Here is a 17,824-nt window from a genome sequence, read left to right on the forward strand (position 1 = left end):
GGTGACATTTAAATTTGCAGAACGTTTCTTACCCAGTGAACATGCAACTTTTGGCTAATATATCAATTATTATCTGCATTATCCTTTCTGAACTAAATCTTGATTCAGGCCACCATCATGTTTTCATTGCAATAACACACTGTTTCAGGGAACTAATAACGAACTATTTCTTCTGGAGAAGATGAATCAAAGGGTGGCAGAGGAATACAATGGTTTCGGTGATGTTGCATCTGGACTAAGAGTCTTCATGGAGAAACAGAGTGAGAAAAGTCGGGGCTTTGATCAGTATATCAGACAGGTTGATGCGATGGACCAGCAAATTACTGAATTTGAAGCTGTTGTTTCGATGCCCGATAAATATGTCTGTGGACAAGAAAGTATAATCTGTAACATACCCACTTAATATTTATTGTTTACAGATTTGAATATTTTTTTGTTCTTTCAAACCACCCATAAACAAAACATCTGATTGGGGGCTGCAAATCTTTTGATGTTGATGGCAATTAAAGTATATTGAATAATTATTTTGATTGCTTACGTATATAGAAAGAACCAAACATGTGGCTCGTGGCTGGTAGGTGGTTAAAGACTGGTGAGGCCATGGAACAGAGAGAGAGGTGAAGCTGGTGCTGGCTTTGGGAATGATCAAGAATTGCAGTGGTATGTTAGCAAGTTATTGGAACTTTCTGCCATAATAAAGCTCGCTGCCATTTGCTCAAATTTTAATTTCTGCTTTTGGTATAAATAATGAGCTTTGACTGCCACTGCAACCAAAGGCAGTATGGTTACTAGACTGATATATTTATTGATATTTTAGTTTGCGAAGTTATCTGTTCTGTCAAAGTTTGAGTGAAGTCATGCAGCAATAAAAACTGAAATTTTCCTTGTTCACCATAGTTCACTAAATTTGACTGCTAAATTGACATGATCTTAGTTGCCAACGTTCAGCAAAACAAACAGTTCGGACATAGCTTGATGGTCAACTGTGGTCGCCCAGCATTTCTTATTGTTATTGTGGTTTTCACGTTTTCCAAAATTAATTGAATTGCAAGGTGTATGAGTCAGTAGCGAATGAGCTAGAAAATTTTGTTATATTGTCATCTAATAGACGGGCTTTACCATGGATTTCTTTTTATATTTTATTTTTCAATGAGACGGAGAGGCCAATAAAAGTTGGCTGCAGGCAGCAACACTCAACGAGCGAACACCAAGGATGCTAAGCTGATTATTTGGCATGCTTAACATCTTTTGAACAGTTATTTCAGTGACACTACTGTTATTAGATGTTGAGATAGCAAGTGGATGGTGATCTTTTTGAATGATAAAAATATGTTTAGACTATGCATCACAATCAAAGCTCTTAGAGCCCCTTCATGTTTTTCAATTGCATCCTGCACTGCTTAGGGCATCAAGTTGTGATCACCAACCACAGGAGACTGCTTGAATGTCCGTTTGCTAGTGGTCACAATGCCTTTATTGAGATGCTATCCATACCTACAACCACATCCAACAATTGAAAAATATGGACTGATTGGTATTGGGGATAATTTGAAGGATCAATCACTCAATACTCTACACAAAATTGAATAAATGTAGAAAACCCTACTAAGCTGTACCAAATGGACCTTTCTAAATATATGGAAAAATAAAAACAACGTCGCAGCACAAAGGATGGTTATACTAAATCACCAATAGGTTTCCGACTTGGAATCCTCAGAGGACATGAAAACAGAGATGAGAAAAGTTGGTCATAAAGCAGTATTTGGATGGGACTTTCACCAATATGCAGCCACAGCTCAACGGAGCTAAGCCTTAATCCTAACTACCGACTACCGGGTATCTTATACTCTCTAGGAGATAATTAGTTTGTAAGAGAATATTCATCTATATGCAGCTCCAACAGAGAGTTTGGAATCAGTTTTTGCCAGCTCATCAATCACTGGGATTATAAGCCTCATTAACACTGACAAAGTTTCTTATTAGATTTTACAACAAACTCTGTTAGAGGAAAAAGGCACTACATAATTTTCCATCACCGCCAATTGAATTTAATTCTTCTACGAGGTACATTCTTATATTGCAGTAGAAAAAAATGGCTTGTGGTATCAAGCAGGGATTCTGCACAGTTACACTGAGCTGAATCACAAATCAAGCAAGAATATCATCAGCAATAGCCAACACAGGGACCCCTTACCAGGCCAAGATCCGTAGTATGCAGATAGAAATGTCTGTTTGATGCTTGAACCCTTTGCTTGCTGCTTTGGACTGGCCTCTCATTTACACATGCTCGGCTTTGTTGTCGATGACCCTCGCTGCTTCAATTGAATTATTAGACCATCTTGCCGGTCGACATCACTAATTTTTTTTTGACCATCAACCTAATCATCTCTCTGCATCTAGTCAACCTCAACCTCAGAAATGCCTCAAGCAATCCTATGAAAGCCTCCCGTCTCATGAATACAAGCCCATTGCACCCAGCGCACCAATTCTGCTGTCAGCACTCCAGGGCAATTTTTGACAATATATGGAATGCTATTGCTACATCAGCAGTGAGGCATTTTAGCAGCACATGAGAGCTGTCTTTGATGCTGCCATGCCCACCAGCAAAAGAATTAGCTCTGCCACCATGCAATCTGACAGCAGATGTAGAACATTTGTACAGAGCCACTGCTTGAAGCAAGGCTGTTGGAAAGAAATGTAAAACATGCCCAATCAGTTGAAGAAGTATGGCGAGTCCAGGACATCTTTTAGATTGAAATCTCCTCGCTCTGGCAATGGCGGGAAACGTAACGTAGGGAAAGAATGCTGAAAACTCTCTAGTAACTGCAACAAAGTATCAACATGTGTTACAGACACTGGTTACCAAAGGAGAATGTGTGTGCACACGTACACAAGATCTTGCTGATATGAAAAGAAAGGTTCTAAGATAATCTCATCGGAGTAAATAATGAAATGTGATAAGCCGAAGACCATCATCACATTGAAAAATCATCCTCCAGAAAAATTTTTAAGTTGCAACATAGCATTCACTTCCTAGGTCAGGATGTTTAAATTTTTATTGGTTGGTTGGATACAGAAAAGCATTCTTACATCTTCAAGTATGGGTGTCTCATAGAGTTCCACAAACTTTTCCCGAAGAATCCTGTTCAGCTGATCGACATCACAAGCATGTGTCCAGTATGAGTCATGGACTCCTGCAACATTAGAAAAAACATTGAGATAAAAAGAGATTCATATCACATAACAACATGAGAGGTTCGCAATCAGCCAAAGTTAAGCAACCTGCAAAATTCAATCCTGCTATTTTGCATGCAACTGCTGTCATCATCATATGGGAACCATCAAGGGAGTGAACAAAGTTTGGAGGAAAAGCTGTTCTCTGCCGTTTTACCATGACCTAAGAATAAAAAATTAAAAAAAAAAAAGTTTTACGGATTAAAACTTAAAAAGCTCTATATATTAAATCAAATTGAATGGTTTCGTATTCAGACTTATAATTCTCAGTTTTTGGGGAGAAAAGGTCAAAAGGAAATAGCGACTGACCTTGTCAGTTTCCCGTTGTAAGGTCAAAACTTGAAGAGAAGTTTTAATCTAAGAGCAATTCACCAAGCAATTGTTAGTTTCAGGAAGAGTGAAAGATCATATGATGCCTTCTTGATTTTGATCAAGACAAAATGAACATTGGGAAAACAAACAAAGAGTATCTGGTTTGAGAAACACTTACAAGATGCCTTCCCAATGCACGGTAAGGTTGGACTACTGGAAGTCCAAGAGGTGTAGTCCACCTCACAGGATGGTTTTCTGAAGCAATAATCTGTTAGACATAAAGGAAAATTGAAGTCAGTGACATATCATGCTTCAAAGAAAATGCCAAAGTTCAGACTTTTGATCCTGATGCACAATGGATAGGGAACTTAAAAATGAAAACAAAAACAAAAAGAAAGAGATGTCAGTAGTCTCCATGGAATATGTGCACATTACTTTACCATGCACAGTAATGATACTATGTTACATGAAAGAGCTGAAAGTCTGAAACCTCTTGTAACTTTGTCTCAGGCTGCTGCCCTCGTAGTAAGGCTTATTTGCAGCCTCCAGGGTCATGGTGTCCCACACCATGACCGAAATAACCAGACTCATGGAAACAACTTTATGGAGTTCTCATGGATGATCATCTCATTGGATATATATCTTCATCTCAGCTGTGACCATCTTGGTGCAGACTTGAAGATGGTATGCCATCAGCTTAGCATCACAAATGAACAATTGGAACGGCCAACTCTTAACTGGCAGTTTGAGAAATCAACCAATCTAGGCAGTGAAAGATGATTCTGGACCATCTAGTTAAGGAGATCTGCACCAAACATCGGTAACCAAAAAGCTTCTTCATTGGTTTTGTGCATCAACAATTAGCGGCCATTATTAGGTTGATTTCAAACCCCTGTTCTGGAATATCTAGTATTATTTCAGGTTGACACCTACCTGCCTTCATGCACCTCAGCTGCTTAGATCCAAAGTTCATCTCAAAATAATATATTCATCTCAGCTGCAATAAGATATTCAAACACCTATCTGTGATTGATTAATCTTGTGTCTTTTACCAAATGTTGTTCTCTAAGCATATATAATTCAATTCTAAAATCACTTGCAAGTCTATTCACTCTCTATAACTATGGTTGAAGACACCGAGAGCAGGCCTTGGTGCAATGATAAGGTTGCTCTATTGTGACCCAAGTGTCATGGCTTTGAAATACGAAAACAGTCTCCACACACAAGAAGGTAAGACTGCATGACACTCTCAGAACTCTGCAGCAGCAGGAGCCCATGCACCAGGACGTCCTTTTTACCCATAGTTGAAGACACTAAAAGAGCACATGTACAAATTTCTTTTCGTGATCCATTTCTTGGTATATTGTAATTTAGCTTACATCATGCACTGATGGAAATACATACCTTTGCACAATCCCCAAGCCAGCCCATGATGCTACGTGCAGCTTGAAACATCTCCCCAAGTGCAGTCAATGTAGTCTGTTCAAGTGGTTAAAGATTTGCTAGTTGAATAACAGATTCCAATAAACTCATATAACATAAATTCAACTAAAAGGAAAACAAGGACTGGAAAATGACAATGTATTGTCCCATACTTTGGCTGCATAACATGATGCACCAAACAGCTCTGTGTCATCTGAAATAACCCCCCTTTCCTTTAATCTTCTTTTTATTTGCTCACGGGCCCCAACATAAGTGACACCATACACGGATGTCATGACAGTCTGCTTCACCAACTTTCTGTCCACCTACATTCGATTGACATCAACAATTAATAAGAAAAGTTGATATTACGTTTTAATTGGCTGTTTAAAATGAAATGCGAGATATAGAAAGTATTCCAGATTTCAAAATTGATTAAAACAGAAATTGGATGAGGATGGAACATAATTTATACATAGGATTTGGCTTCATGAACAGCATGGATTACCTTATTAATGACTGGATATGCTATCTACACCATGTAAGTATCATATGAAAGGTGTCATAAGCAAAACTACAATGGATTATGGAAATTTTGCAGCAAAACTGATCATTTTAATCAGCTAAAACATGAAAAGTATCATCAGATAAATATGTAATCATAAAAAGAAAAGGAACTTATTCATAAGACATGTAAATCATCATATCATGTAAATATGTAATGGTAAAAGGAAAAGCCACTTATTCATGAGACACATAAAACTCCACAAACATCTAATTAACAGTGACAGGATCAAATTTTTGTAACAGTCAAAACCATGGTTCACTTAACCAGATCATGAATATCCTGGAGAATTTCAAGCCATAAGGAAAAAGAGGCAAGATAAAACATTAACCTGATTAACTAAAAGCCTAGCACGAAGGGCATTTGGGTCAATAGCTGGGTCTTTCTGTGCATCTCTTCTCATAATTTCAAGTACCCTGTATTCAAAAAATATGATAAAAATAGTTCAGAAATCTTTCAAAAAACATATGATCCTGCTGTTTTTAAACTTGTACCGCACCTTTTTACTAAATTAGCAATTGCACGAATCAATGATTCACAGTAACTGTCTACAAATGTGATTAACCAGCAAAACAAATTATCTATAATATTCAGTTGAAATAGCACTAATAAAATCCCTTAAACATGAAATGAAATAATATGGATCTTACTATTAATTTTGCAGCTAAAGTGAAAGCAAGAGGAAGCTCATATTGAATATGCATTTCAGTGTTTCTTTTTTTATTGTCAAGTCTACACAGAAACCTCCAGCACACGCATGAAGAATGTCTTTTATGTGTGAATTGGAGGATATGGGGAGGTACCAGTGAATGTGGTCAAAGCTTTTGGATTTAACATGGCATTACCTACACTAGACATTACAACAATGCTATGAGTCCAATTGAAATTCATGGAATTTCCAGCTTAGAATCAAGAGGAGAGCCCCTTCACATGGTTCTTGCATGATGTTAGCCTACTACTGTTTTAATTTCCTTTTTTTTAGGTTCAAAATTCTTGGATAGAGAATCTCCCTAGGGTCAAGAAGAACTTGAAGTGCCGCTGCACTCTGCCTAATAGTATGATAAATTTGGCAGAAAACATGAAGTTTAACGTAGGTATTGCTGCTGCAATCTTGATAAGTTCCGATGCGATCGTATAGATTTTCTGAACCATACGAGCTCATGATATGTGAACCATGACTTCTGAAAAAATTTAAACTATACATTCTGAAACAACACCATACCGAGCAGCTATTTCTGAGTAAACATCTGCAGGCTTATCTCCAGCAACCAGGTTCACCGCAATGGCTCCCAACTGCATATAACAATTCAACAAACATGAAAAAACCTCTGTTATAAAACAGCACATATAGTATTTCTACCTTAAAGATCATATGATAATATATCAAACACATAAAAATAACGAAAGAGTATGATCTTAGCTGGTAAAGTTAGTTCTAAACATGATCTTTGGCAGCAAGAGCTTGTCAGCAGTTGATGTAAATAATCATGTATGTGCTTCTCATCATTCTCTCAACTCTCAAGGGCAAAACCTTAATCACTGAGCTACACTATTTAATTCTCTTTTTGGCGCCGTGGAGCAAAATTCATTGAAATCTCAACCAAAGAGAGAATGATAGAGAGGTTATTTAAAGCCGTTGAAAGTAGGATGAACGGAAAAACCCCAGAAAGCAAAATAAAATAAGCAGATGAAAAGCAAAAAGGGGAAAATTCAAAAGTAGTTATAACAAATCAAAACTTTTTAAGGCATATTGTTTATGTGATTTCATAAAAAATAACTCTCCTGCTCTTGGTTTTGTTCTCCACAATGAATAATAATATTTCACTCTCAAAAAGCACTGTGATAATGTATCCATCATTAGGACATCACAACCAACAACAAACTAAATATTAATGTGAATATCACCTTGTCTCTTCCCAAAGCTGCATAGTGTTGCAAACCATTACACGATCCATCCTGCGAAAACAAAGGTTCAACTATTAAATATTATTTAATTGAATATCATGATTATACTATGAACTTACTGCAATTCTTCCCTACATAACCATACCATCAAAGTTATAGAGCAATTGCTAAGAACAAAGAAAATTCATTCTTGTCATCTCCATGTACAGTAAAATCATATAACCATATATTAGCTAGGCAACAAAGATAACCAGGTCCCCCTTGGACAGTTGGACCCAAGGCTAACTCATGTTTCCAGTTCCTTTGCGTGAAAGGTTTATAATAATAATAATAATAATAACAATAAACAATTTTTCCCTCTTGAAATTTTTCTTGCTTCACGATTCATATTCCATGAACAATATCCTAAATGTATCATTTCTTCCATATTGGATAAATTCAGTTTATACAACTTGTAAAGAATTCTATTAGACTACTATGTTGCAACAATGACCAAACTATGCCAAAACAGCCAATTCGAGGCATACCAAACCAGACCAATTTGAGACTGACACGGCTCAGGCTATTTATTCGAGACAGGGCTGGTTGCTTAAATCCCCTCCCCACTCCATCAACTCACGATTCAATTTGCTCAAGATGTTCAAGAGAGCACCCTCCACTGCCGCCCCCCCACACACACCCCACCCGTGTTCAAGGGTCCATAAGTCCCTCTCTCTCTCTCTCTCTCTCTCTCTCTCTCTGGGGCTTCCCTCAGCCCCCCCTTCCTTCCTCCCTCCCCTTCTCTCTCTCTTCCCCCTCCCTCTCTTGCTTGGGTTAGGGTTAGGTTTTCCCAGCCCTCCCTCCCTTTCTCTCCTTTTCTCCCTCTCCCCCTCGCTCGCTCTCTCTGACTTTCCCTCTTTCAATATGCCCCAAAACAGCACGATAAGACCTGTACCATGCTAAACCAACCGCAGACTAGTATGCCCTCTAAAACCGATTCAACGAACCTTGCTGTGTTGTAATACCTTAAAACCAAGCCATTTGCACAAACCTATCCTTCACAATGATCAATATTAAATGCTGATCCACTTCATACTGTGTTAGATAATATTCAAAGTTACTGCTGGAATACAAGGGTACCTATATTGTCTTGGTTTGTTCTAGTGGTGATAAGCTGACCGACCCGCAATATAAAATAATAATAATAATAATTGTAGGAATGCAGTATGGTATAGATTGGAATAGGCTTCTAAACTATCAACCTAAACTCATTCTTGGCTGAATATTAGCTGTTAGCATTATTACACTCAAATATGTACTTCTTATTTCCCCAAACCTCTTCCTCGGCCATCTGAACGTTAAATAAATTCTATTGTATCAAGGGTGAGCTCAACATGAGTTTCTGGAAATGAAATTTCATATTTCTAATGCGTAAATGTTTTCGTTATGATAAACAAGCATGCTCAAATCAAAATGACCGGAAGGATTAAAGTGAGGAATTGGTTTTCCTATTACTTAAACAGGATTTCATCTTGAAAGGACATAATTTGATGGAACATCCAGACATTGCAGTAATTCTTGCATAATTTATTGAATATTATAACTATTTTTGCATTAAATTGTCATAAAATAGTAAGTTTTCATTTTAAAACATGAATTTGTTTTATTCTAGTTTCCCTCATCCTATACAATATTAGCAAGTGTTAGTTCATCACTTAGATTTCTCTAATTAAAAAATATATATTTTTAGGGTACAGACTAGTAACAGCATGTGTACTAGTGTGATTTAAGAAATTAGCATATTCAATACAAAATTTATTAGCATATTAAATAAAAGTTCTCAAATATACGTACAAAATTTCTTTTTATTTGCATGTCAGCGATATTCTTTTATCTTATCTCAGGTTTACTACTTCATCATTGCCAAGTTACACTTTCCCCACTCCAAAGCTAGATGTTCTAAAAGAATTGAAGATAAAAGGAGAAAAGGTACAGAGAATAATATGAAAGACAAGGGGAAAATAGCATTCACAAACACATAAAATTGGAAGGAATTCTCTAAATAGGCCAACTGCAAAATGAACCATCGATTGCACTCAAGATCATTAACTTGGATAAGATATACCAGCTAGAATATCACATCTAAAAACTTCAATGCAGAAAAATGAAGCCACAGTTAAGTTCAGTTCTCCTTTAGCCTATTTCATAATTTTTTTTTTTAAAAAAAAAAAAAAAGCAGACAGAAAAGTAATCCAGGTTGCAAGTAGTTCAATCACTGTTTTGCCTTCCATAATAATGGATTGCATCTAGTCCTCGGAAAGTATTACAGTACTTACAAAATTCATATAGAACATGACAATTATTCTTACAAATATAAACTATATGAAAGTCTGTAATGTCAACATGCATATGTAATGTAACCAATAAAAACATACATGTCACCTGTAATTGGTACATAACATATATATTGATGGGTGTTTTGCAGATTACGAGTAACAAAACATACAGTAAACTTATATACTACATTATTATCCTATTTCCTGTGCTGCATTTGATCTACAAGATAACATTTTAACACTAATAAAATGTGAAATCTAAAATGCTTTCATCTGGTATCAGCACAAACTTGATCATGAAAAGAGGGCAAACAGAAACTGCATTTAAAAACAAACCTGGTGCACAGGCATATGCGAAATTGTAGTCTCTGGTGAGGAGCTCCTTAGTGCCTCAGAGAGATTGATGCAAACTGCCAAGCACTGAAAGGGATCTTCAGCACCTAACCACCACCGTCTACCTTCCAGTGGCCTATCCGCAGAGTCAAATATTTCATCCAAGTGATTTTCAGTAAATGCTACCCGGCCATCATATGATAATTTGTCAACACCACCAGCATATAAATTTGCTAGATGTATCTTTAACCAGCGCAAACCAGATTTTCCCAATGGGCGACCCTCTGCAAACTCTAAAATTCCTCGACATAGATCTGAACCAAGATGATTTAGATAAGGGTGCATGGGATATGCACGGCCTCTGAAGTCTAGGTTGTGTGGATAATAGAATCCCTCCTCATCTTTCATTTTTCTAGCCACCTGCTCCCAGAAAAGAACAAATGGCATCATATTGCACTGAAACGCCATTTTATCATGATTGTAATACAGCAATAACATGGTTGATAATGTCTTACAGCAAGTTTAAGTTCCACATCACACCGCTGAGAATGTCGTTCACTATTTTCCTTTTTCACTGACTTTACTTTCCACTTCCACTTCCTAATTGTAGCTTCATCTTCGGTATCAGGCTTCTCTGGCAGAGGAATCTGCCAAAAAAAAAAAGGGCGCAAAAACTGAGCCAGCTATCTAGTCACAAAATTTAACCAAGAATATATAATCAGATCAACAATAGAATTCCTTCATGCTACCAAAATAAAATTTGAACATCTGAAAATAGGACAATTATGAATTCAACTCACATCATCACGATCAACCAAGTCAGCAAGACGACCTCCACCAGACCACATTCTGTCAACAACACTTAGCACTCTTTTGTTAATCCTCCATTTTGTAGTACCCAATGTATCCAGGGCCTGGAGAGTACATAACAAAGTTCGGTTACACTATAATTAACAAAGCAAGGAGGTCTAATTTCCAGGTAAAGAGCTAGGCAATGTATTTAAAAATAAAGGATTATGACAAATACAGAGAAAGCAAGGTACAGATGGTGCAAATCAGGCCACCCCCAAATAATCTGAATCTTCAACATTGGATAAATTCCATACATGCATCCCACAATGGACATGCACGTGTACATGCACAAAGTAACAACATGCTAAAGAAAACAAAGAACAGCCCTAAAGATTGAAGCATATATGAAAGCATTAAAAAGGACTTGTGATGGTCTCTTAGATGCACCAAGTTAATATGAACGGACTGAATTCTCTTGGTGACTATCGACTTAACTCCCTTGGTGAATATTTACTTGCGCATAATAATCGGCATAAATTTAAATGTTCTGCAATGGAAATTCAAAATCGTCTTGGAAAACTACATCCATAATGAAAGGATTTAAAAAAAAAAAATTAGTGTGCATATATTTTGACAAGGATTTTGTTTTACCTCTGCCCAATGTAAATTCATTCTCTAGTTATGTTCATGTTTTTATAATAAAAACAGAAATTGAAAAACCTCAAAAACGGCTTGCATTTGCATCCTTGGAGCCCTTTTAACTGCTTCACGTTGTTGTCTTGCTCCATGTATGCGCATGATGTAAGATGGTAGAAACAAGTGTCCTCCTTTGTCATACCTGTCAAGATCAAATAATGATATTAAAGAAAATGGAAGCACATCAACAAAATAACTGACGAAGTCACTATTAGTGTGCCGAAGGGACTAATTAGCTGTAAAAAGCTATTGAATGCTGGTAATGAAATGTTACAAAAATCATTTTCCATAAAAGCATGATGATGCTTAACGATACTTAGAAACAAAAAGCATCAGTAAACTTAATTAAAATTGGTACAAGTTTTAGTTGTTATAGCCAGCAGTTATAAAGAAACTACAGAACTGAAAAGCGATGGACGTGATGCATTACACACTAGAATAATGAATAACTAGTAGTGTCAATTATAATCATGCAGCACCACTACTTAAGAGGGCTCAAATGCAAGCAGTCAGATTTAGCAGTAAATCAACAACTGAACTTCAAATAAATAAGTGAGGACCACGTACCCTGTCCAATGTACTGGAGGTACCAACATTGGCATGTAAGGAATAACCATGTGTCTTGCCTGTTATAAAGCAACTTTTGAGGCCCATTTCAAAATAAACATTGGCATGGAACAGAACATATATTAGTAAAATGTCATAAGACTTCAACCCATGATAAACCGTACTCACAGTTCTATCTAGCCCTTGACGGACCAGCGGATCGCATTCAATGACCCCATATCGCCTGCTATGTTTTCTGTTGAATGATGGAAACTATTGTCAAGATATATAGAAAAGAAAGTAATGTTGGACACTCTCAGATGGTCAGACTTCTTACTGCTGTTCCTTTGTGACAGTTCTGAGTGAGTGTCTGAACGCAGGTCGAATATCAGGTGGACCATCCGCTGACTGACTAACAGGAGGTTGTATATAAGCCGTCTCCATTAACAGCTCGATCAAACGGCTCCCAACCTAAAAACGAAAATTGAAAAATTGAAAAAAGGGAAGTAAATGGGCGAAATCCTATCCACATAACAGCAAAAGCTAGAAGTAGAATAACCAGTACTGGCCAAGGGAAAAGCAAACCTTGGCCTGAAAATCTTGGCCCCAAGGCTTAGAGTCATCTTGTCCCCTCACTATCTTCCTTACTTGGCGCAACTTCTGCTTTTTCATCAAGTTTGTAACCTTCTTCCTTAGAAACTCCTGCTCTTTGGCTAAAGTAGCACCTTCCACATCTTCATTCTTTTTATCCTTATCAGCCTTTTTCCTCGTCTTCTCTAGAAACCTGTGAATCCTAACCTGATTCAAACCAGAAACATAGCTATAAACACTTACATGCCAAAATCAGGCTACGGATAATATAAATGGGCAAGAAGAAGCCAGAAATGTGTGACAAACAACTGCTTGAATGAAGAATAGTAACATGAGATAAATTGCAGCACATCAAGCAAGATGGTATCATCAACACCATGGCAGAAGCATAACCAATTACAATGGAAAAATGATATGATACTGTGAGATCAAGATCGAAGAAAAATGCCAGAAAGAGAAATACAGACCTCATGCTCAATAGCCTCACCAATTTGGCAAGCAGCCTGGACGACGCGAATACCTCCGTATCCACTGCCCGTCATCAGGAGACTCATCAATTTGTGCATAGTAATCACTGCCATCATGTCAGCCGGAAGCTGATTGAAGTATCGACCATATGACAGCCTATTCCCCGGATCCCCGCACTTCTCCTGCTCCGCAGCGATCTGGTCCCTCAAGGGCTCGAACCAACCCAAGAACAAAGATTTCACATATGGCAGGTTTGGGGCCAGCTTCTGCTCGCACATGTCCGTCAATAACTCCTTGTACTCCTTCGCCGCCTGTTCCCAAGCCTCAGTTTCTATCCTTATCTGCCTTCGCCGGAGAATAGCGTACTTGCCTGAGCCCATTCCAGGCACCATCCTCGGCTTCTCCAGCGGCACTTTCGGCCGAACCTCTTCAAGATTGCCACCTATCTTACTGCCTTCTCTCGCATCAATTTTGCTCATCTCTTCCAGCATACCTTGAATTTCTTCTATTGAGGAAGCGTCTTCATCCACGTCTGTAGAAGCAACAGCCTCGGCGACGCTAGCGAAGAACCTGGAATCACCCAAGTGACCAGAAATCCGCCAAATTGAGGAGTTGGAGCGCCTGATGAAGGGCAACAAATCTCCATTGTGGCAAAAACCCATGTTGGAGGACCGATGACTGAAGGGCGCTGTGAGGTCCAAGATTCTACTTCTCTCGCAACTTATTGAATCTTGGGCGGAACCGATAAAGCTGGAAATGGAGGGGATGGCGGGGACGGATGAAGGGCGGCCGGCGAAACCCAGATATCGCGAGGAAGACGACGCCTTTGTTGCAAGATTTCTCCACATCTCTTTGGGGATTGGGGTCAGAACGGAGTCGAGGTCGCTGGGGCACTTCTTGGACTGGAGAAAGGGAGCTGATTTAGGGGTTCGGAGGCCTAGGACGGCGTTGCTACACATCAAAATCTGGATTTCAGAGGGCGAGACGGGGAGAAAAGGTGAGTGCGGCGATGAAGAAGAAGGTGGACAAAGGAGTTCATGTGATCAGAGAGAGGAAGAGAGACCAAAAAAAAAAAAAAAAACGAGAGAAATAGAGAGAGAAGGGGCGGTGGAGGCCGGGGAGAGGAGGAGAACGGATGACGCCGCCTTTAAAGCCCCCCGCCCAGCCGACCTTAAACCCTCTCTCTCTCTCTCTCGTCTATTTGGTTGGGGTTTTAGGGATGCGGTGTGTTTTTTTTTTTATAATTTTCCATTTTTGTCTGGGAGAAAGAATTAAAAAGAAAAAGAAAATGGGGATTGGAGCGTGAGGGCTAACGGATCAGTGCAGGTGTCCTGATTGGGCCTAACCGAACCGGGTCTAAGTCCAACCCGGTCTGACCAGCTTGGATGAGGGGGCCCGGAGAACCTGGTCTGGTAGACCATCCGGGTTGTACCGTCCCACGGATCATTCAAATATTTTTCTTTAATTTTGATTGTTGATCTCGTCAGTTGTCTGGCTACAATCGTTGTGAATTTGATAGAATCTTACGTAGATTATACCAATATCCAAGATGATAAAGGTCTATGATTTCTAAATTTAGTTTCTAAATTTTCTTCTCTCTTCATTTATCTTTTTATTCCTCCACGTTAAAATACGAAGTTCTTTATCCAAATAATATTAAAAAAAAAATTATAAAAATAATATATCTTTCAACTTATTTACAGAAATAATGTAAAACTACAAAATGCCATTTGGAATGGCATTTATTTGATAGAAAACATCATTGGAAATGATGTTTTTTCATTACACGTTCCCACCTTCGTGGCTTCCGTGGCATCAAAAATCAAACTTCGGTACACATCATCCTGGTAGAAAAAATCGAAAGTGCTATTTGAAATGACGTTTTCAAATTAATTTAAAAAAAATAATCCACCATCATCTTGTTAAATTTAATCTTTTACTGATTTATTATTAATTTTAAAATAATTTATAAAAATAATTTTAAAATAAATTATGAAAATAATTCACCTCCGATCGAAATCGATCATCCTCCGATCTGATTCTCCTAGCTCTCATCTTCTGATTCTCCTAGCTCTCATCTTCTGATCGGATCCAGATCCTTCCAGTTCTCATCATCCTCGATCGTCCTCTGATCAGATCCTCCAGCTCTTATCCTTCGCTCGAAACGGTCGAATCCTCCCAGCTCTTATCCTCTGGTCGGATTCGATCATCCTCCAGTCAGATCCTACCGGCTCTCATCCGATGGTTTTGGATCCTCCCAGCTCTCATCCTCCGATCGGATCGTCCTCCAGTAGGATTCAGATCCTCCCAACTCTCATCCTCTGATCCGAGCCAATAGGATCCTCCCAGCTCTCATCCTCCTAGGATCGGATATGATTTTCGATGATCAATCAGGGGATGATCTCCAAGCCATCATCATCATAGATGTGTGAATGGATGCTGACCGACCAGTAAACCCTAAACTCTAAACCCTAAACCCTAAACCCAAATCCTAAATCTTAAACCTTAAACCCTAAACTGGAGGTCGCTAATATCCAACCAATCTTGTGATGTGCACTGATGTGGACAGAACACTATAATCTAATATGACCTAAAGTTCAGGACCTGACCTGACCTAAAGCATATTGTGACTTGACCTAAAGTTCCAGTGATCCGACCGACCCGTGACCCAGTGAGCCACCCGTGACCCAACAGGACTAATCAGATATAGGTACCTATATCTGAATGTAGGCACCTACTAACCATGGACTGTAGATGCCTACAATCCAATTTTGACAAAAATCAAAAAAATTAAGCACCCATATAGGCACCTACATTTGGATTGTAGGCACCTACGTCTCATTTTGAAAAAAACTAAAAAAAATAGGCACCTAAGCAGATGTAGGCGCCTACATCTGGATTGTAGGCGCCTGCAATCCAGGTTAGACACCTAATTTTTTTAAATTTTTTTAATTAAATATAGATAATAGTATTTGATTTTAAAAAAATAAAAAAAATTAGGTGTTAACCAGATGTAGGCGCCTACATCTGGTTAACACCTAATTTTTTTTTATTTTTTTAAATGAAATGCCATTATTCATATTTAATTAAAAAAATTTAAAAAAAAATAGGTGCCTAACCTAGATTGTAGGCGCCTACAATCCAGGTTAAGCGCCTAATTTTTTTTTAATTTTTTTAATTAAATATGGATAATAGCATTTCATTTAAAAAAAAATTAGGTGTTAACCAGATGTAAGCGCCTACAATCCAAGTTAGGCATCTATTTTTTTTAATTTTTTTAATTAAATATGGATAATGACATTTCATTTTAAAAAATAAAAAAAAGGTGTTAACCAGATGTAGGCTATTTTTTTAAATTTTTTTTTAATTAAATATGGATTAGATTGTAGATGCCTACATTGGGTTGCTCCGATCTTGTGGCTTTTATATATTTCGAAATCGAACACTCCTTCTTCATCTGCTTTCCTTCCATCCCTAGCTCTGCTACAAAACCTTCTTCCATTTCCTTCAGAATCCCTAGTTCATCTTCACAACCATCTCCTCTCCTTCTCCATCTCCTTTTCTCGACTAGAATCTCTAACCATCTCCTCTCCTTCTCCATCCTTCCTAACTGTCATGCCACACAAAGTCGTCTGGCCTCTATAGAAAATCCATGCGAAGACTGGCGCAGATCAAGGTCCTTGGAGATGTTAGCCTACAAAAAACTTCGATGGCTGATTTATTTCTTCTTCTTCAAATGCCTTGGTATTAAAAAATATGTCCCAAAATCAATTGTTAGACGATTGTGCTCATCTTTTAAACTATATATGAATTTTTATTAATAAAAGTTATTTAGTATTTTTATTACAAATTGACCATCTTTGAACTTCTGTGTTGTAATAAAGTCTTTAGGACTATATATATTAATCGACAAAGGAGGATTTATCGTTAAGTTCTTAAAATTATTCGCGACCAAATAATACGCTATTATTAAGACGATAACGATATCAAGTGTAGATCGTTATGTACCATATGAGTTGATTGTTCTCTTAACCAAGAAGTATGGAGATATTGTTATGGCATGTAGATGGAATGTAGGAGTATATTCGCATCGAACGTGATCATGTGCCGAGCACTCTATTGTCAAAAGTAGCTTGTGAAGGATATGGATATAAGTGTCCCTCCTACCTGAGACCACCACAATGACTTGTAAGCAACTCACTGTACTTTAGTACCGGACATCTGAGTTTCTAACTCAGTGATAGAAGGATAATAGGTGTAGTCAAGTACTTATCAAGTCGGTGTGTGAGTCAAGATGAAATTGATCCCTCTGAATTGGTAAGAGATATGCATCAGTATATTTTAATTTAGCAAAATCTTGACCAGGATAATCCATGAGATAGATTTGAAAGGTTGAAATACATTGTAGTCGACTTAATTAGAGTTGACAGTTAAATTCTAAGTCACCTTGAGCATTGGGGTCAAAGGAATGAATTATACGGTAACCATACGCAAGTAGGTTCTAAAGATTGCTTTGCAACACTTCGACCCATCCGATCGTCGGATCATCATTGCTAGATGGTTACCTCGATTGGTATAGAAAGTTGTTCCTATGCTATCAGTTAAACCTTTTGCTAAAAATCTCCTTCCATCAACCTCCTCCATC

General features: G+C 37.9%; 1 protein-coding gene across 1 annotated transcript; it reads right to left on the reverse strand.

Moving 5' to 3' along the window:
• Window positions 1-1,907: 1,907 nt before the first annotated feature.
• Window positions 1,908-14,293, reverse strand: LOC105050660 (DNA-directed RNA polymerase 2B, chloroplastic/mitochondrial). The gene is made up of 19 exons (XM_010930770.4): window positions 13,179-14,293; window positions 12,706-12,918; window positions 12,458-12,591; window positions 12,310-12,376; window positions 12,142-12,200; window positions 11,599-11,716; window positions 10,887-11,000; window positions 10,602-10,733; window positions 10,090-10,506; window positions 7,439-7,489; window positions 6,756-6,826; window positions 5,865-5,949; window positions 5,142-5,294; window positions 4,951-5,025; window positions 3,725-3,814; window positions 3,544-3,591; window positions 3,283-3,397; window positions 3,091-3,194; window positions 1,908-2,823 (listed from the first exon to the last, which is right to left on the reverse strand). The coding sequence occupies exons 1-19, from the start codon at window positions 14,136-14,138 to the stop codon at window positions 2,713-2,715; spliced, it is 3,117 nt and encodes a 1,038-aa protein (XP_010929072.1). The 5' UTR covers window positions 14,139-14,293; the 3' UTR covers window positions 1,908-2,712.
• Window positions 14,294-17,824: the final 3,531 nt, after the last annotated feature.

The sequence above is a fragment of the Elaeis guineensis genome, chromosome 8, assembly GCF_000442705.2.
Source record: "Elaeis guineensis isolate ETL-2024a chromosome 8, EG11, whole genome shotgun sequence".
Classification (NCBI taxonomy): domain Eukaryota; kingdom Viridiplantae; phylum Streptophyta; class Magnoliopsida; order Arecales; family Arecaceae; genus Elaeis; species Elaeis guineensis.

Bases quoted from the DNA above. Each gene is read 5' to 3' on its own strand.
- LOC105050660 (XM_010930770.4), bottom strand. From the start codon at position 14,138: ATGTGTAGCAACGCCGTCCTAGGCCTCCGAACCCCTAAATCAGCTCCC. The intron at 11,001-11,598 runs GTTTTTCAATTT...TGTACTCTCCAG, and splicing joins AAATGCAAGCCGTTTTTGAG to GCCCTGGATACATTGGGTAC. The intron at 3,592-3,724 runs GTAAGTGTTTCT...AATTGCTCTTAG, and splicing joins GTGCATTGGGAAGGCATCTT to ATTAAAACTTCTCTTCAAGT.